The sequence below is a fragment of the Blennius ocellaris genome, assembly GCF_963422515.1.
Source record: "Blennius ocellaris genome assembly, chromosome: 9".
Taxonomy (NCBI): domain Eukaryota; kingdom Metazoa; phylum Chordata; class Actinopteri; order Blenniiformes; family Blenniidae; genus Blennius; species Blennius ocellaris.
This window is the reverse complement of record NC_137658.1, coordinates 25,409,251-25,430,833: the sequence shown is the minus strand read 5'-3', so window position 1 is coordinate 25,430,833 and position 21,583 is coordinate 25,409,251. Positions and strand designations below refer to the sequence as shown.

General features: G+C 41.3%; 1 protein-coding gene across 7 annotated transcripts in view; it reads left to right on the top strand.

Moving 5' to 3' along the window:
* Window positions 1–21,583, top strand: part of diaph2 (diaphanous-related formin 2) — a 391,722-nt gene that overhangs the window by 23,230 nt on the left and 346,909 nt on the right. For all 7 annotated transcript variants that reach the window (XM_080502643.1, XM_080502646.1, XM_080502644.1 and 4 more), the window contains 2 exons: window positions 1,463–1,567; window positions 6,533–6,553. In XM_080502643.1, coding sequence (XP_080358769.1) covers window positions 1,463–1,567; window positions 6,533–6,553 — 126 coding nt within the window. The remainder of the gene's footprint in view (window positions 1–1,462; window positions 1,568–6,532; window positions 6,554–21,583) is intronic.

Here is a 21,583-nt window from a genome sequence, read left to right as displayed (position 1 = left end):
ATTAATCATTTTGGAGGCGAGACATGGAGGGCTCATTCGTCCAGTTCCGTGCCCTGACAAGCGTCCCGCAGGCTAACTTCTCCCACGCCTCTCTGCAGTGTACTCACCCTGCCACTTCCTGCCTCCTTTATTGAATGCCAACTAAGCAGATGAATTAGCAGGGTTCAAAGATTAATTAAAAACCTGCTGGTTTTCTTTTGGTGAAAAATCCAATTGGGAAAAAAAAACAAAAAAACAACAACATTTTGGCTGCATCTTTTTCTTTCACAAAAGATCTTCACCTTTGTTTTTCTTTTTCTTTCTTTCTTGAGCTCGAAGGGTTTTCACCAAAAAAGTCATGTGGTATGAGGAATTTAGGTCGCCGTGCCCCTGGATGGGATCCCTGACCACGCTTGGCTGAGAAATGAAGCAAAGGACTTTCAGTGATATTACTATTGGGGAGATAGTCAGACCTCTGTACAATAAAATGTTCATATTTTGAAGTGATGCACTTCATTTATTGGGTGGATTTGACTAAAGAGAGGGTATTGATGCCAAATCAGATCAACTCCTCTGAAGGACGCATGGTTTTCTGCGCTTTCCAGCAGAGGGCAGCATGCCTCCACATCGTTGCCTTCACTTGTCTGAAAACCCTGCGGAGGATGTTTTTTCACTCTGTTCATTCCATCCGTCTCTTTGTGAGAGTGATTTCAGAGTGCTTACATCCCCCTCCATTCTAATCATCATGTCATTCCCCAGCTTTTAGTGCGCTGTCCGGCCTTCGCTCCATCCCCTGATGTCTCTCACATGAAAGACCTCTTTTGTGATGCAGAATTAAAGTAGCATGAAGATAATACTCCCAATAACACGCAAACACAGCCTATCCAGCCTATCTGAGGTGATTGCATGGCCTCAATAGCAGCAGTGTTGTTTGATTTCTTTTTCTCCGGTGCAGGGTTTGGTTGTACAGTTTTCAATGCCACAGCCTTGCCACTTTGGTTTCAAGGACTAATTATTACTGCTATTATTTTCTGTCGTCGTACCTCGTGACTGACTTTAACAAAGAAAGATGGACAGAAAAGAAATTTATTCAACCACAGAAGGACAGGATCTCATTTAAAGGGGTTATTGCAGAGATGGGAAAATAATAGTCGGAAGCTTTAAAATGTTTCTTCTCGCTACTGAAAGTACTTTGCTGTAAATAACCTGCCTTTAAAGCTGAATTTAAAAAAAATCCAGATGCTTTGATACACTATTCGATTTTTGAGTTATTTTGATATGCCACTTGTGCAAAGTGTTTGGTCACAAGGTGTCATCCACTTTGTTTTGGCCTCTCTGATCCCATAGGAGAGGAGAGGAGAGGAGAATAGGTTCAAATCAATGCATGTAGGGATGATCAGCGTTAACATTAAAACAAATCCAGCTCATTTAGTTGTGATGGTTCCTTGTTTAATATTACATTTCTTTGCCTTATTTCATGTAGGAGGACATGAACCTGAATGAGGATCGCAAAGCCCCTCTGCGTGGAAAGGACCTGAGTACCAAACGTGAGATGGTGGTCCAGTACATCTCAGCAACGGCCAAATCTGTAAGTGACACCATTAACCCGAATGCTTTGCTTAAAAGTGTCGTGGGAATGTTTAAATATTACGCCAATCCCCACGACTGTTCAAAACGGATGTAACCCGATGCTCCACTTCAAGGCTTGCTTTGTCATCCTTCTCGCACACTTTCTCTCACTTCCGCTGCCTTTCCACATTCCACATGCCTGAGAGCCGCTTCTTTGATTGCAAGTTTGATTAATTTCTTCATTTTCACCCCATTGTGCCACGGCCGACACTCACTCACTCACTCACTCACTCACTCACTCACTCACTCACTCACTCACTCACTCACTCACTCACTCACTCACTCACTCACTCAATGCTCGGTGGATGGTCGGCGCTCGTCCAATCATGTGCTTGCATAAATTGTTGGTTTTCGCATCTGCATGTGAATTTGTGTGGTGAGGTCGGTGTCTTTTCTCCGTTGTGTCGTAAGAGGCTCAATCGATCTCATGTTCCACATGCAACGTGACCAAAGGGAAGGACAATCAAAAGTAAATGATTTAGATCACGTTCAGTATGTATGTTATTATTGTATTGTTCAATTAGGGGTGCTGTAAATTGAGCACATGCTACCCACATTGATTTCTTGCAATGTTGAGAACTCTAAGTCATAAAACTAAATGTAATATTGATGCATTATAAATTCTTCATATTTTGCTTTTGGCAACTTTTTCGAGGTTAAGTACTCATCAGTTTGGAAAAAACCAAACCCTGATCTGTGTCCTCATTGTTTTCCAAGCCTGGTAGCTCTCTCTTGACATCATCATTTATTACCTTCCTCATTGTTATGGTAATTAACTGGCATTATTGATAATGATGATTATCCGAGATGATTGAATTCCTCACAGGGCCCATTATGCTTTTTGAGCACTGATATTTTATTCAAATGAATAACATAATCCGTGTAGTGAAAGGACAGAGGACAAAATGTAATGTCTGTCAGCCCCCTGCTATCACATTTAATAGGATTGAAGAAAGGCTGGGTGTCAGTGATGATGTATCCCTGCATACAGATTCACAGAAGTGTGCATACAGTCGCACTGTAGAACAGCTGTACTTCCACACAGTATGTCATGTTCCAGTAATGCATTAAAAAAACAAAAAAAAAAAAACAGAACTTACACCAACTTAGAGACAGCAGTGTGACACAGCAAGCAAATCTCCTCATACTGAGAGACATTATACTATTCCTGTAACTACGAGAGAGACAGGAGCAGGCCATTTATTTCACTCTCTCGGAGTACACGGAGGCTGCTGTGCTGACAGCAGTTGTTTTGCAAGTCTCAAAAATATATTTTACTGAGGCAAAGAAATGAACTAATAGAAACTGAAATAGCCAATCCTGAAGTCTTAACGAACCATGTTCACGTGTACGCAATAGGTTGTTTACTTCTCACATGCGTTGCCTGATTCTCCCTCCTTCAGGCACATGACTGCATGTAGGAACTTCCTCATTTCTTCCTGTTACTCGCAGTGTAGTCATGGAAAGATATGATGAGAAATGTGATACATGTTTAAATATGTTTTTCTATTACATGCTAATGGGATAGGTGTTATATTAACGTGTCTAACCGTAATCTAAATAACACATTGTATTATCAGAGTGGTGCTCCAAGGCGCATTAGCAGTTTTTCACCTAAATCTATTCTAGACATTGCAGAGGTTTTAGCGCTACATGCACCTCAGTGAGGTCCCTGGAATGTTCATGAGATGATCATTGAATGCAGTTTTAAACAAAACTAACATCCTGTCTTTATCGGAGCCGCTCATCAATGACAGGAGACTAAATGTACTGAGAGAAGATTCAGCCATATTCAAGCTCGTGAAAATGTTACACAGGGTGCCTTAAAGTGCCCTCATGCTCAGTATTATCTTCAATAGTGTGGTTTTTGGCTCTGTAATATAATCACTCATTACTGTGAGAGTGTCCACACTACATAAACGTCTGTGTGCAAATGCCTCCCAAGTAATATCACATACAGAAATTGGATCGAGTCAGGCAGGTTTTATGAGTCAAGTCATGTCACTCGTGTTTTTGTTTATGCATGTAAATATATGTTATCTGGGCGAATGCTGCTTGTTGGTGCTGATGGGCATGTGTTGTTGTCGACATGAAAAAAATGCGTTGGATTGAAAAAGTACATCGCGACTGTATGTGGGTGAGGTGCAACTTTGGAGTTTGTCTGTCTTCACTCTCAATGTAACCAAGACTTTTTCTACCAGTGGTCTGTTCGGCATTGTGGCATTGCAATGTTGGTGAAGGTCTTGGAGTGTCTTTTCTTTCCTCTTTGTCCTTTTCAAGACGGTATTTAACGGGTCCAGCCCACAGGATAATTGTAAAAATGTATGTCATATTGTAAACAATTACGTAGAAGTAGGACTTTCAGGATGGCCTCCATCTTCCACACTTATACAAGCTCTCTGATTCGTTTATTCTGATTTTAAAAAGCTCTTTTCCTTTTCTAAACTCCAGCAGCTGCAGAGCATTCAGGCTCAGAAGTATTTGCAACTGAAAGTTTAATACTCCAAATTGAGGCTGAACAAGATTTATTTCTTAGTGTTGTCTGGCCTTGATTTCTCGGCTGTCTGCTCAGTTAAACATATGCTTTGATTTTCCTCCCAAAAAAAAAAAAAAAAAAAAAAATCCCTTTTTATGTACAAGGTACGCCCTTCTCGCTGTGTGCATATTAATTATTTATATGTGATCACATACCATTTAGCATTTTTAAACAGTTGTCAGGCCTAAAATGATTTCTAATATGAGAGAAAACTCATTACTACTTTGTTTACTCTAGTAAAATCTGTCTTTCAAAGGAAAGTCAAAGCTATTTTTCTTCCCCTTCCTTCCCTGCCTCACGAATTGCCACCCCTCTGCCAGTCTGTCGCAAGGCAAGATTGAGAACACTCCCATTCTCCACCAGGGTGCCTCAGCGGGAGTCTAGCAAATTACCCCCAACACAAAATAGGCCGTCTTTTCACAGGAGAGCTCCACGTTGACCATGTACATTTGAATATGAGCTGGGTTTTTTTCTTTAGTGCAATCCGACTCTGCTTTTGCAGGCGGGTGTCTGCGGACGCCCTTGACCGTCAGCTTTGCATGAACAGCCGCCTTTCTTTTATCACCTCATTTCTTCTTTTTTATCGTCTATGTAAATGTGTGCCAGCATTATTAAAAACCGCCAGCATTTCTCTTTATACTAATAAACCTCCTCATATCTCCGAGATTTACTTTGAGGACCAACAGAGGCTATTTTCTTGTTCAATTTTCAAATGTGCTTTGTCTCATGCAAGAAGGGTGCCACGGAAGGAGGGAGCGGTCCCGTTTTTATTCCACCTTTCTTAAAACATCCCTTTGCTTGATGTAAATATCAGTGTGCCACCTCATTCCTTTTATAGGTTTTAAATTTGCTGGGATCATCCAGGCCCTTGAGGATTACATTTATGTGGTTTGATGTAATTAAATATTTCCCATCATGTACGAGGGTGGTGATGATTACATTTCAATTGAGAGGTAATCTATAAAATTGCTCTTCAAGGATGAGAGATGGTCATTTTCAGTTCTCGCAAGGTAAATACAAGTGCTTGATAGCACTTTTGGTGAGAATAAGGTGGTACATAGCATTAGAAGTACAGGATGAAAACTGAACTGTTCCCTCCTCAGCTCTTCCCACACTGTTGTATGAGTATTCTAAAGATAGTGTCTGTTGTTTTGGTTGTGCTGCCGTGAAAGACACATTATTATATTCCATGTTTTTGAATCAAACATCCGTGGAAAATGTCTCAATTCTGAGTTGTGTCAGTTTGGCTCACATCAATGTGTCTTGCCTGCAGTATTTAGACGACACGTTCACCAGTCTCAGACTATAACATGCTGCATTTACTCGAGAGCAGGTAAGATGAGGATGCATGGCATGATTAAAAGTAGTATTTTTTGCGATCAGGTGGCGTAAAACAGACTTTATGGCTGTTATAAACTCTTAGTAGAGTGATGGATATGGGAAATCAAGCTTTAAATGGCCACAGAGTTTTAGAGTGATGGTAAAAGAAATGGAAAGGGAGAGCTTTACCACCTTTTTCCTCAAACTCAACTGCAAAGAGGTAAAAAGAAAAAAAGAAAAAAAAAAAGCATGGAGGTCAGTGTGGCTTGTAACTTCCTGCAATCAAAATGCATTTCCTTAGAAAAAAAAAAGCATGTTGCAGAGAAAGAGGAGCTCGGCCACAGATTAGAATATAGTCACTCTGCTGACAGACACCCTCCTACTGTGAAACAAGCCCCACAGTTGCAGTAATGAAAATCACTTCTGCTACCTGCCACTATTGACAGATAACAAGGTTAAACTCCAAGAATCGTGCTGACTGCAGGAGTTCAAGGGAGCTCCGCCACACAAATTTGACACCTGAAAACCAACGTTAATGGCAGCAGATTGATTTCAGTCCAGGGAGACTCTTTGCAGCCTCTTTGCCCACACTGGCTTCTGTTTCACTTGGGGAATGAATCGCTGAATCCATAGCAGTCCGTCACAAGGACAATCATATTTCCATCATTTAACTAATCCCTTGTGTGGAAATCAGCTTGTCCAAACATTTTCACTCGTCATTTTCATCGTCCGTGCCACAGTTTGTGTACGCGCTCCTCAAGGTAGTTTGATGATCTTGATATTTACACGGGCCTATAATTTTGTGTCTTATTGAGAGTTTGTAATTGGGGAAAATTGCAGCTGCCAAAGACACAGACAGTATCTTTCAGCATGTGGTTATAGTTATATGTTCCTATATAAAAAGTTAGCCTTATAGAATGTGCTATAATTGTGTGAACAATGTGTTTATTGTCTCGCCAGTTACGCTAATGCCTCAACGTTTAATGGAGAGCATTCTCTGGCCTACTAATGATTGTGCTGTTTGTGTCTTTTTGCACATTAACCTTCTCCGCTGATCGCTGCATGCAGATAACTGGGAGCAAAGTTCCGGTAAGTATCCCATTATTTATTTGGCTTCTCAATCCTGTTACTTCTGTGTATCTGTCTTCTTCTATCCTGTAAAAAAAACCCAAAACACACACACACACACACACACACACACACACACGCACACGCACACGCACACGCACACGCACACGCACACGCACACGCACACACACACACACACACACACACACACACACACACACACACACACACACACACACACACACACACACACACACACACACACACACACACACCTCAGCTCGTATTGCTTTGGGAAGATGTTAAGGAGCACTTTTTGAAATGTTCAAGTGAGGTCATCTTAACAGTTTTATTTGTATTTTTATCTCTGACATTGTTAAAGTGCCTCTTCTTTGCACTTTGCTGCGTGGAAGTTGTGTGGGGCTCAGATGAAGGATTTAAAAAAAATCTCACACGCCGAAAAAAATTCCTCCGATGTCTTTTGTTGGCTTTTGCCGTTTTTCTTCAGAAAAAAAATTCCCGCATAACATCTATTAGCATTTGAATATTGTATTACCAACAAAGGGTAATAGTATTTTTCACAAATTCTTAGAATCTTCAATCTAATCTGTTCTTGGGAGCACGGTGCATCGCAGGGAATTTAATGGTGCTTATTTTTGTCTATGAGACACAATGCACACGGAGAATATCTATCACTCAAAAAGGCATTGAGCACACACACCCACACACACCAGAGAACCATAGTAAACACCAATATTTTATCTGCCTTGAACAGATATATTGCTATATATTAATCTCCTGGAAGTATTCATGGTGATATATTTGAATTTGCTGTCAGCGGCTCACTGAGCTTAAGAAAAAATTATAGCAGCTTTTTTTTTTTATTTTTTTTTTTTTTTACAGATTCATGTTCACTTTTTTTCTGGGATCTTAGTTTGCAGAAGGTTCAAACAGTGTTTTATGTTATGACCTTATTGGAAATACTTGTTCCCTCCCATTCACAATAATGTGACAACTGCTTTTTTCCTCCTACGCAGTATCACCTTGTTGACTTCTCAGAGGCCATTTTGAGATTTTCTCAAGCTTAAATTGGAGGGGAAAAAAGCAACACTTGTATTGGTTTGGCAAGTGTTGAATTGTTGCTTTAAATGGTGTCTCTTTGCCTTTTGAGAGCTCTTGTGAGGATTAAGAAGACTGTAAAGCTCAACAGAAACAGACAAGGTAAAGCGTCGCACTGTGACTTGGCCTCTGCTCTCAGACAAACCTCACTCTTTGAGGCATTTCACAGAGACATTTTGTATCGATTGCATTTTCTCCTTCTTTGTCAAAGTGTTCTTTTGTGCTTGGTTACCTTAAAGGGAAGACTTGGTTGTTTTTTTTCCCCTTCACTCTCACCTGTGCGGACTTGGATGGAGTGGCTCTCAATCAGAAGCAGTGATTACATTGTGTTCAGTCAAAGATGTGAGGCATAATGAGGCCAGCTCACTCACCTGAAATTTGGAGAGCTAGTTACAGACGTTCTTCCAACAATTAGAAGAAAAAGTCCCAACCACCAGTGTGTTTCTTCAAAGCACTGGCCTTGCATCTGTGACCTTACTGTCAATCCCGCTGCAGGAACCCACTGATATAACACCCTGAAAGCAATAAGCTGTCATTCTCTCCAGAAACGAGGAGAAGCATTTAGCCTGGTTAGCCGATCATGGGCTACGGTTAGCTCCCTGCTTTGCTGGCACATTCCCATTTTCACGCTGTCAGCATGCACCGGTGGTACAGAGTGCTCTCAGATGTGCTGGAAGGAAAGTGTTGGTTAGAATTGTCTATCTGGGGGGGGGGGGGGCAACTGTAACTCCTCTGTCTGAGGCATGAAATCTCTCTGGCACTTCTCCCTCACTCAGTGCGGAAAGAGATGGGAATAGAAGGCTGTGTGAATTGGCTCTAATCCACTCTGACCATTGTGTGAGTGTACAACACTGCTAAGTCTCATGTGCTCCCCTTCATCAAGAGGGAGGAAAATATGAGGGTTGCATACATCTCCAACTGCATGCCTGCAGACGGACGAGGATAACTTCAGGCGATCTCAACATTTCCCCTTATGCAGTGTGCTGCAGCTGCTTGCTCATCGCCACAATGGGTTTATAGCATCAGCCTCTGTATAAAACAGCCTGATTTAAGTCAGAAGTCAAAGGCCATATTGTAACAATCCATCACTGGCTCCTGCAGTGTTTTGTGAAAGTAGACTTCTGTTACGTCTCCCTGCATTGCCACTGACAGGCTCTGCTACTCTGGTGAGACCGTGAGAGTAAGAGCTTTTGTGATCAGCGTGTTTGGAAAAAAAAAACAAACAAAAAAGAAGCCATCTCTAGATCAATGTATATGTGACTGGACAGATGACCGTATATTTCCATGGTAACCAGCTTTGAGATGTCAGATGGTCACGATTAATATGACAGTGTAAACATGCAGTGTGCATCCCTCAGTATTATGGTGAGAGTGAGGATTAGACCGAGCAACTGGTACCTGACCTGAATCAAATGGTCATTTGAGGTCAGACCAGCTGCACTGCAGCAGATTGGCTTCATCGAAGTGCTTTCCTTTCTGATTATTTAAACGTACAAGTGGTGTTTTCTTTTTATTTCTGAAGACAGGCCTCTTATTCTTTACGTATGCTTGTATGGCTGCTACGATACAGAATTAAAATATTAGGTAGGTGATGCTTTAGTCATGGTAAAAAATAAAAAATAAAAAAAATGTATGACCTGGAGGAGCACCATTGGGATATGTGGCATCGATATCTCCTAGAAAAAAGTTTAGATCGACTGTCATTACTGCTCATCAGAGAAAGTGCCTTTTGTCGCTCAGCATATGGCTTCTCATCTACGCATCAATCTATTTATCTATTATAACCACTTTATCTGTGGTAGAACTGAAGCAGTGTTTGGTCATATATATATATATATATATATATATATATATATATATATATATATATGTTTTAAATTGAGCCTTTGAACCCTTATAAGGTTTAATTTATTGGAAATGACCATAAGGAGTTTTTGCCACCTACTTTTGTGAAGTCTAATTAATGCCTAATGACACGTTCTCTTCTCTCTCAAGCCCGAAATCAATTGCTAATCTCAGCAAATTGTAGGAATGGAGGCAAAAAATGACTTCTTTTTTTCTCACAAATACAGTACTATCCCAATTTGTTAATATCTTTGCACGGAATGCCCATTGTTTTACGAGCCGCATTTGGTTGAGTGGATTTGAGGTGTGCTACCTGTGCCCGTGTTTAACGAGGGTGTTTTTGGATAATCTGTAAACGAATAGTTAGCCCTCAGAAAAGACGTCTTCACAACATCCAGATGGGAAACAAGGGACACAGAAAAACAGTTCCAAGGATATGAGGCAGACATCTGGCTCCTCTTTAACTCCAATCAAGTGCTCGTTCACTGTGCCAGGAGTGCTTGCGAAGGACCTTTAGGAAAAAAAAAAAAATAAAGTAGAAATATGGTGAGCCTGAAAGGAAATCAAGGCGCCCTCCCTTCTTCATTCCCCTCTTTACCTTTTAAAACCACATGCCTCAAAACACTTTTTGTTTCAAGCGAGCTATTAAACTGGGTGCCGAGGGTTGAGCAGATTTGATGTGGCACATGTCCTTGGTGCTTTAAAAGAACGGCAATGAAAAATTAATCAATAGCGTGTGCCTCCCATGCCCTGAGCCAGTGTTCACCATAGCTTCTATTTTAAATTAAGATCAAGGGAAACATGTTCTGGAGGGGACTGTTTGAATAAGATGTTTCTTTGATTGGCTGAAAGCATATTTCTGGAGTTCATCTGACTGACATCAAAAAGTTGTCTGGGAGTGCGATGAGGAAGGATTGATTTGACAAACTGCTGCTGAGTGGGGTATCGGCAAATCGGGAGTCTTGCTGTCATTTTTAATGGATATTGAGTATTTGCTGCCTCATTGAGTCAAATTGTTTTATAATAATTAGATATGTGCTTTTTCCAGCTGGCTTTATTGGGGAAGCTGAAGAGCTTGCTTATGTGCTGGAGAGTACCTTTACGCTCCTGCTGGTGGAATACGTTCAACAAATTCCCACAAGTGAACTCGCATCATGCCAATTTTAAAGTGCCTTCATTGACTTCCTGTCAGTTTTATAGTTCGTTTTTAAATCCCTGTTTAAACTTTTTAAAGCCTTACCGAGTTGCACATCTTTTACAGACATACCGTAGATGCAGAGGGAGCCGGCTGTGCCATGTACTACTCATTCAGGTGTTTGAGGTGGCAGAAGCAAAAGTTATTAATGACCTGCTGTTTTATCTGTCTTATTAGTTTGGAACCCCTCCCCCACACACACACACAACTTTAGACTTTCTTTTACTTGTTAGTAGTCAGAATTTGTGTCGTTTCCAGTTTAGATTCCAATGTAGTTTTTTCTTTTCTTGAAGCATTTTCAACGCTTCTCATTCAAAAGTGCTTTGCAATAGCATTAATTAATCAAAAAAGGTATATGGCTATTTTTTGAGCTTTTCTCCTTGTGGTGATTGGACATGTATCTTTACACTTTATTTCAACTTGTTCCACATTTTATGATTAGTGGAAAGTTTAAGGGTTAAAGGCTTTCTTTGTGGCCAGCCTGCAGAGAAAGCAGGAGGACATTCATATCCTCACAATGACCATTTCTGGTTGTCTGGTCGGCGAGGTTTACCTTTGGTTCACCTGTGATTTAACTTTCACTTGAGATCTCTTTTTCATAAGGTCCTTTATATAATGGGGATCATCAGTCACACTGCAATTGTCCTCAGACAAACAAATATGTGAAATATTGTGAACTGATGAAGGCATGAATTGATATCCCCTGTGGAGATAAACACAATGGATGAGAACTGACAGTTTTATGGCACGACGGAAGTTTAGCAATGATGAGTTGGACAGCTTTTGTTTTTATATCCTAATGAAGGAAACAGACTTTGATACTTGAGTACGATTTTCATATTTGTTGTATATTTCTGGCTACAAGTCACACTTATTTTCAGTTGGTTGGCTTGGCTGGTCACGTGGCTTGGCTTGTATTACTGACTTATACCAAAACATACCAAATACTCTGATGCATACCATTTGGGGCCAGTCACAATTTCGTATCAGAGAGGTTTTGCATTTACTAAACACTGTTTTGTTAATGATGTTTGTTTACATTGAAACGACCAAAACACTGAAAACGCACTCGCGGGTGCCGTTGGTTGTTGGTGGAATGAAACCACACACACTTGCACGCAGAGAACATTATGCTATAAACATTAACAAAGGCGTGTAAACGGACAAGCAAATTGACACTTGTTATTACGAAAAGTTACATTTCCCACCACCATTTAATCGGATGTGAATCCTTGTCAAATATTGATGATTATGAAGTAGCTCCGAGAACCATTTAAAACATTGTCATGAAAATGGGGTCTTACTGTGTCTTAGGGCTGCTCGATTACGGAAAAAAACATTATCACTATTATTCTGGCCAATATTGAAATCACGTTTATGTCTTTGAATTTGGAACAGCATTTATTGAACATGTTTAAAAAACAGACTCCCCTGCTAAATATTTAAAAAAATAAACTGTTGTACTGCACTTAATCTTTTGAAAACAAGAAAAAATACAATAAGTGGATAGATATACTTCAATAAATTACTCCAACGTAAATACTTTGATAAATCGGTTGCACTCTCATGTTGGAGAGCGAGAGAGAGAGAGAGAGAGAGAGAGAGAGAGAGAGAGAGAGAGAGAAGAAGAGTTAATGAGAAGTGTGGATTAATAGAGAATAAAGTTTGCAGTTCCTTGTTGAACACGCCGCCTCCGACTCCCGTTCATCGGCTCTACAGGATCATCCTTTTGCGTCCATTATATGAATTTTGACATCGTCTGGAACCAAAATCGTAATCACAATTAAAATTCAATCAATTTAGCAGACCTACTGTGTCTTTTACCGGAAACATGAGTTTGAGGTTAACTGGCAACTCTAAATGGCCTGCCGGTGTGTGTGTGAGTGTGCGTGATTGTCTGTCTCTCTGTGTTTGCCCTGTGATGGACTGGTGACCTGTCCAGGGTGAACTCTGCCTTCACCCTCAGCCGGCTGGGATCAGCTCCAGTCTGAGGCAGAGTGCTGGAGAGGATGGAGGGATGGATGAAAACTTACCACTTGTTTGCAACTCTTAAAGCAAGAAATTACAATCCTCATTCCCATCTTCAGTGTATTATGGAGGATTATTGACATGCTTGGTCATATATTACCAAATGAATTAAATGCAATTCTTCATCCTCAACAGCTTATACACTCAAACTGCAGACACTCTGATATTGATGTATTTATTTTTCTCCCCATCATTGTATTGTTTTTCAGCACTCATTTTAGATCTGTTAATGTATACTTGAGGGATCGGCTCACATCACTGTAAAGACAATCCAATGCGAGTCATAGCCCATACAGTTCAATGCTTACATGATGAGAACAATACGTAAACAACACATCAGGTCAAATACACTCAATATGACGGCCTGAAGTAGTTGACTCATAAACATCCGCAGACCGTTTGCTTCCTCTTTCAGGCCTTCAGTGCAGCCATCCCCACCAGAGTCTCTCTCTGCCTTTGGTCTGGTCCTGAGTGAGCAGGATTTATGCCCAGTGAGACTGAGATGAGATGAAATGACTGATGCAGCTGGCTGAAGATATTCCGCCCCTTCACCTGCGAAAAAAACCAAAACAAAAAAGTGTTTGGTTGCTTTGGCAGCATGTTTAGGGTCGTTGGCCTGCTGAATGATGAAATGTTGCCTGGTGAGTTTTGAGGCATTTGGCAGAATCTGCTGGTTAGCAGTGAAATCATTTATAAATATCAGTGGGCCACTTCCACAGCCTGCTGTGTATTCCCAGGCCACAACAGAAACAATTCATGTTTAACAGATGATGAGGTGTGCTCTGTGTCATGACCTCTTCCTTTAGTTCCCAAGTGTTGTTCATGTCTTCATTTTGGTGCAGACTACTTTCTCTTTTATAGGTGCAGGTCTGTGTCAAAACTGAAACTCTTCTGTTCTACTGGACTCTGAATACGTTGAAGTTATTTATATTGCCATTACTTGCTGACGAGGGGAAATCTGTTGTCCCCACCTCATGTTGACCTGTTGTTCTAGATTTAAGTTTCCCTAATTTTCATCTATGTATAACACATGAACCTGAATCTGTTCTCAATACCAGCTGCTGATTAATATCAAGTCTCAAGAAATATCTAAAAAGAGCTCTGCTGAATAACTTTGTTTAGTGTGAACCTAAATATTACCTTTAGCACACCAGCTCCCTTCATAGTTGAACTTTAGCTTTTTTTTTTAACCTCATTATTCCTCTCTTCAGAAACATTGCCTCTTTGCTTCAGCGTGATAGAGAGAGCCTCAGTAAGTGTCCGGGACCGTGAGCCACATGTGAGCTTATCTTCATAAAATGCTGTTAGATAAACACACAGATGCCCAAAAGCATTTAATCAAGTGTGCAATTACTTTTGTAGCTCTGCCGTTGGGGGAGTACGTGTTGATAGTTTAATATTTCCCACATGTTTTGTATCAATATTGTCAGGAGCCTGCTCAAAATAAAACTGACGCCCAGGACTTTAGAATCCAGTCGAAACACAGAAGACACGTTGGAAATGATTGAGATATGGGGCGCTCATGTGGTAATGATAAATACTAGGTGAATTGTTGCATTTATATTAATATTTACCAGCCATATATACACACGCGATTATATTGATTGACATATTTTGTGCTGCAGTTGTCCCTTAATGTTGAACATCAATGCCTGCATGTGATTTATTTAAAGTTTTTTTTCTTCTTTTTTTTTCCTGCTGAATGGCTTGTCTCCAGGCGTTTGTGGTTGGATTGACCTTTGTGGGTTGTGGAAGAAGCAAGGCTTAGCTGTGACAGAGGGTGGGCTGTGTGGGAGGGATTAAGTCAACAACAGCTCCCACTGCGGATGAGAAAAGAGGTTACTTTTTTTTTTATCAGCAGTTGTCTTTTATTTTATTTTTCATTTCTGTATTTGTATGATTCCTCTTTCTTTGCTCTCTCACTTCTATCCTTCCGTCTTTCTTCCCTCACATGTATCTTTTCCTATCGAACATACGTCTTTTCAAAGGCAGAAACAATCATTCGTCTTCAATCAGAAGAGGAGCGCTGGATCTAGTTATGTTGAATGGGACATGAAAGGCTGAAGTGGTCACAGTATGCTGATGTTGGATTGAACAGTGGCAATGGTACTGCTTTAGTGTGTGTGTGTGTGTGTGTGTGTGTGTGTGTGTGTGTGTGGTAAGTAGTACTGTTTTTCTCCATGCACTTTCACTATATTACCGCTTGGATTTAGATATTGCGCAGGAGGGGCAGACACCGAGTATTTTAGAGTCGGGCACAGAGGAAAAAATAGGATTCTTAGTTCTCTTGATTGCATATCTGTGATTTTTATGTTCTGTATGCACATCCCTACAACAGCGATGGAGCTTGTGAATACTGGCTATGCTCTCAGTTGTACATCTCTCCCCCACAGCTCTGTCACACACTCAACAGCACTGTCGGCATGCTCAGCTCGGCAGGAGGCTCCTGCAGGGCCGCATTAGGCTCCATAAACTTTATAGCATATTTTTACAACCCGCCTCTCTGTATGCATCCACCATCACATCCCATCGCATCTGCTTTAACTGTTCACACAGCTGTGAAATTTTGTGTTTCCCCATGTTTTATGGTTGCTTGCTCCTCCAGTCACTCCCAATTTCTTTATTTGTTTCTTTAGCTTTTCGATATCCTCTACATCTGTGTATATTTAGTAAGTTATTTGCTTTGGCTGATGGAGTGAGTTTTTTTTTCTTCTTTCCTTTCTTTTTTTTCTCTTTGTGATCTCTGTGAAATGTGGGCTCTCTCTGAGTATGTCAAGATTTGCATGGAGAATACTTGCAGCGGCTGATGTTTTATAATGTGCCTCTGCACATTACCATGCCACTGTCTTGTGTATTTCGACCCATTCTAAATGCAGACTTGACATCGACTTGCATTTCACTGTAAGTATCGCATACATGCTGCTGATGTGTAATGTCACTATTCTGCAGCTGTGTGGGTTGGGTCAAACAGAAACAAGCGACCAGCTGTTGACAGGGACCCTCGGCTCACACACACACAGTAAAAGCAACAAAAGTTGCTGTAGGTGTTGGATTTTGAAAGCTGCATTGAAACTTGGAATAATCTGCCCTACCCTTGTGGTAAACCCAGCAGGACCTGTGGGACCACCTTGCAGCTCCGCCATCCAGTCCACTCAGCACAACCCCGTGCTAACAAGCTCCAGAGGTACAGTGCTTTCATAGCACTGTCATACTTGGACGCACAAGAGTAAAGCCACATAATCGCCTCATCAACAGCCAGGTTCCCCATGATTCCCTAGACATCTATGTGCTGTAATGATTTGTAATGTGATCAAGGCCAGATCTCTTGCTGTGTTATTGTCAGGCTTGCAGTTTCTTGTCTCGGGATGCTCAGGAAAGAGAGATCGTGTTTTTAACATTTGAAATTAGCTGTTTACCTGCAGCATGGGGTGGAGATATGCCACTTTTGCAAAATGAATGAATGACAGTAAATGCAGTAGATATACAGACACCATTTGTTATTACTTACTTAAAAGTTAGTTGGTAAATCGTAGCTCAGCTGTGACAGAGAATGAGCTTCTTATCCTGAGTGAGTTGGCAATACTTCTTAACTTGTGCATGCTGGCTGCTTTCGGCATTTTTAAACTGGCAAGCTGGTCACACAGTTGAGTAAATGATTTGGTTTCTTCTTTGTCTGCCTTCCATCCAGCACAGCCTATGTTTGTTGCTCTGTAGTGGCGAAGAATAGTCGTATTGAAAGAGATATTTCTGAGTGTTTCACCGCAGCACACTTTACATTGGAGCATTGGAGTGGCTCATCAAGTCTGATCATGGTCGGCCTCTATTGAGCCACATGGCAACAGCTGCAGTTCTCCAACCAGCCTTGTAGTACTGAAGGCCAGCACTTGGTGGCAGTGGGTGCCCAGTGAATTGGCCACTCCACTGGTGCACTACATAGGGGCTGAAAAGCCACATTGTTGCTATGGAATTGACCTAATGGGTTTTTCTCAGTCCATGTAGCAGGCCGCTATGTGTGCCACTAATGCAATTTGTTAGATGTCTGATCTTTAAAGGTAAGAATTAGTGTGAAATGGCTCAACGGCATTCAGATTGGTCTGTCTTTTCTAATCAATACGCTCACCTTCCTACGGTGGATGAAAGAGGGAAAAAGAGGCCGAATTTGTCATTATTATCATTCTTATACAGTCATAAAAGTGAGAGTGGCTTTAACATTGGCCAGCCTGTATCATCTTCACTTTCATTCTTTTTAACGTGCTCTTGTGCAATCTGGAAACCTTACCTGCAATGAACTATACCTATGGTAGTGACCACTATTTGGATTACTCGTTTGAATTATTCATGAGACTGGCCTCATATTGATGAACCGATGTAGTCCTGTACCAACAACAAGTCAGTGGTGTTAACAGAAACACTCTGACAGCGCTGTCCATCCTTGCGGTGGTTTCTGTGTATCCCTTTATGCATTATGCGGACACACTGGCACCACATCACCATCTCATTCCTTTTTCTGGATTCCATTATTTTCCCCTCCGAGATGCGGACATCATATTTCATCTCTCGCTTGAAACCCACAGTCCACGCCAAGCAGATTTGCCTAAGAACACCCACTCAGCGCCTGACAAAACACAGCGCCGTGGTGAAGTGCGACTCTCCGTGGGGGCTCAGGTGGTCCTGCGGCGCTGGTCGCAGTGGCCGGGGGAGCCGTAACCGTGGCCATTGCTTCTCCACGCATGCCACTCTCACTCTTTTGACTTCTTCCACCTTGTCATTCGGCTCAGGTGCCCTCGCTAACATACCTCATCAATTTTTAATGCACAGCCATATGGTGGACTTGTTTTTCTTCGAGTACCCCGCCAAGTAAATGTGAGGGGGAAAAAAGAGGAAAAAACCTCATCCCTGCAGGTATTTTCAAACGTGTTGTAAAGGCTTTGGACTCTATCAAGTCTTAGTCACATTGTTTTTGGCGTTTCCGTAGAATGGGGCCAATTACTTGACGTTGGCTGGAGGTTGATTTGATGGCAGATGTATAGTGTTACAAATAGCGATGTCCTTGATGTTGGCCATATACGCAGCATGCGAGGCATCATCCAATCATGTTGAGATGGCTGACCTCTCTTTATGTCAACAGTGGTCTTGAGAAATAATCTTTCCTAATGCTGATTGGCTGAGCGTCTTCCTCACACCTGGGAGGCTGGCCTCGAATCAAAAAGTCTGCAACTGGATGTCATAAAAACACAGGACCTTACAATGCAGATCCCTGATGTGTATAATTACACAGTCATTTAATAAGACAAGCAGCAAATTCAGTGTCATGTGTGAGGTGTTTTTCTTCTTTCCTGTCAAGATTTCCCATGTTAGCTTTCAGTTGGCTGTCTCTGCTGCCGACGGGTGTTGTTTGCTAGATTGTTTGTGTGTCACCTCACATGTCTCTGTGTGAGGAGGAGGAATTTGCCACCACAAAAGAATGAAATTGAGAGGGAAAAAGTTCCTTCCGAGCCCTGCAACTAGAACAAAAGAATAGGAGAAAAAAATCTTGATGTTATTATCCCAGCAACATCTTCTGAGCTTCTGATATAAATGAACTAAAGGTTCTAAAATTGTCATTTGAATTATGCCTTTCATCTCCCCGTGGTTTTTAGAGAAGCAGTTCAGCTCAAGTCTCTAGTGAATGTTTTTTTCTCCCCCTGTTTGCATTTCTGAACAAGCGCCATAACTATAATGAATTCTATTATTTTAAAACCAATTACTGTTAGTTGGAAGCTTTTTCACCGCCACTGTCGTGCTCTCTGAGGAATAGGGCTGTTGCAGTGTCGACTGCACTCAAACCCTGATGGTGTTTCTTCCCATTTCCCTAAACACCCATACTAATGTGCCTTTTCTGGTGTATACAGTATCGTCTCCATACACTGTAAGAGACACACTGAGCAAAAATAAAGGAATCAGTACAGTGATGAATTAAGGTGGAAATTTAGTTAAGTTATTTGAATAGGACAGAAGTCATTGCTGTGCAGAAAATCTAAATGTAAAAAATAAGCATGACGGTCATATGCTGCTTCCCTTGTTTTCTACTACTTTTGATTCATGTAGTATTTCTTGTCATTATTCAAACATACAGCTATGAGTACTTTAGTGCAAACATGCCCAAGTATTTATTAAATATGATTAATCTACAGGTTATTTTAGTGTATTGATGTATCAGTTAGAGGTATGTACATCCCAAAATACTACATACAACCAGGACTTGTGCTGATATAAAGTCTCCCTGAAGGAAATTAAAGGAGCCTCCGTTCGTCAATAAGCCGACTTTGCAATATATGCTTGTAACATAAAACATTTTAACAATAAAAGTTGCTGCTCTTCCTAATTTTTGGTGAGAACAGAGCAACGCTGAGACCCAAAATGAAAGACAGATGACAACATCGCTGACGGAGATTAGAAATGGAGCAGTAAAATGGAGCTAGGTGAATGGCATTAGCACCAATCCTTAATATTGAGGTGAGTTTGTGAATATGCATGCAAAAAGGTGCAGAAATCCTTCTGGCCAGTGTTTTTAAAAAGTAAGTCTTTTTTGTTTAAAAAGGTTGCGACATAGTGTCCATACATCCAGCACAGAGCTGGATAAGAAAGATTAGAAATTCTGAAAGGTCTTTCATTCTTTCCATTTTCCTTATTATATGTAATTAATGCTTTGGGGTCCAAAAATGAAGTATCATTTAAACTCATGTGAGACCACACAGTTTTCTTTGTTCATCATAATTATGTTTATTCATGATCGCCAAAGACTTGCACAGACACTTTTACAGGGACTATTAAGAAGTTCCTTTTTGACGCTGCTCTCTATTATTTTCTTTTCCATGCATAAGACTAATTGGATCCTGCTTCCATGCTTAGGCAGTGTTTGGAGGGGGATCTTTTTGTTCGCTTTTTTATTTGTCCTCTAATAGAGCCACTTACATGCAGCCACTTGAATCACCAGTGTTCTACTTTTGGTTGAATACTTGGAAGTTGTGGCAAACTTTACAGAACTGCACAGAATATTTATTCTCAGCCTGCACTAACACACCATAGTCAGTATGCAGTTTGTTCCTTTACACGCACCCCCCCCCCCCACACACACACACACACACACACACACACACTAAATAGGAATGAAAAAAAGAAGATATATTAGACACGTTCACTCATTAAAAGCCAGCTACTCATTCTGCACTAAAGATTGATTTATAGCTTATTTAATAAGCTGAAAGGTTACCTCAAAACAGATTTTCTCCATAATTGACCAATTTAGTGCCGCTCGATAAGCATTCATGTCAAGCTGAGATTTTGAGGTGTGCCTGCCTCCCACTCCCATGCTTTCTCTCTCATGCGTTACCACTGATGATACAATGCCGTGATTAGTTATCAGAGGAGATATGAAATATTCAACATGTTGTTTTTTGGATGTTAACCGGGTGGGGTCCAAACCTGGGCACAATGGCTGTAGCCTCAGTGAATGTTCCCCTAATTACCTCACTTTGCCCAGCAGCTGTCTGCTATTAGGGCCCTTTGTTCCAGATGTTATCTCATTAGAATAGCATTGATCATCCTAATGACTCTTGGAGAGATTATTGGTCCACATTAGCGTGACCTGCTTGCCCCCCTTTTTCCCTGAGGTCAAACCACAATAGCTCCATCCATCCATATGCTCAGCTGACAGTTTAAGCATTCTGGCCATTTTGCCGTGCAACCTGTGTGTGGAAAGCCAACAACCGGGAGGTGGCCATAACTCAAGAGTGGTGTAGCATGGTAGCTGTAAAGAGTGCAATTTGTGGACATTATGGCCATTTTTGGTGTGTCAGTGGGCCAATACTTAGTTTAATGCACAGTTTTCTATCTGGGAATTGACCCTGGTGCCTTTGCACAAATGGCTTTTCTTTACAAATGGGCAGACTGGGTTTAAAGTACACGTTTCTGTCTGTCTCGTATTACATATCAGTTTGAGAAAGTGGAGGCCGGGGGTTGGAAATCCTAGTCCTGGAGAGTCCCTGTCCTGCATGCTTTAACTCTGTCCCTGCTTCAACACATCTGATTGTATTGACAGGCTCATTACTGGGCTTTGTGATGAAAAAATCATTAGATTCAGGTGTGTTGAAGCAGCGAGAGAGCTAAAACATGCATGACAGGAATAGGACTGGGCACCCCTGGTGAAGGCTATTAGATTGTTTCCCAGTTACCTTGCCTGTGAAAGCAAGGTTTTTCTGGAGCAAGGATATTTGCTATTGTGCTCCGACATTCAAAACATCTAATAGAAGTGCAATACAGTGTTCACTGGTAATATTGAGTGGTCCTATTCATATGATCCTTCACCCTGAGCTCTCATTTTATGCATGTGTCTTTATTTGAGTGGTTGTCCCTCTTAATCAGGGGGTTTTGTCTTTTTTTTGTGGATGGTGGTGCTGTGATAGGAAGAGAGGGAGCATTTGATTCCTGATCTCACACTTTGGTGTTGCTCTGGAGTTTTGTGTGTGTGTGTGTGTGTGTGTGTGTGTGTGTGTGTGTGTGTGTGTGTGTGTGTGTGTGTGTTTTTTCCTTTCCAGTGGGCAGCCAGGGGTTTACCAGGGCATCACTGACAGCTAAACGCAGCAAGCAGTTCCTTCCCTTGCCACAACAAGCCCAGGGCATTGAAGTACACAGTGTTTCATCCCTTTGTTTCCTCTTTTTTCGCCAGTTTTGAAGCTGGCCATCTGACAATTCTGTGAAGCCATCCAGGGATTTTACACCCAGATGGGGCAAAGAGGAAGACAATTGCAAAGAGGTGGATGGGAAAGTGGATGGTTTATCATAGTATCGAAAAAGTGAGCAGAGAGGATAGGAGGAAAGGAGTC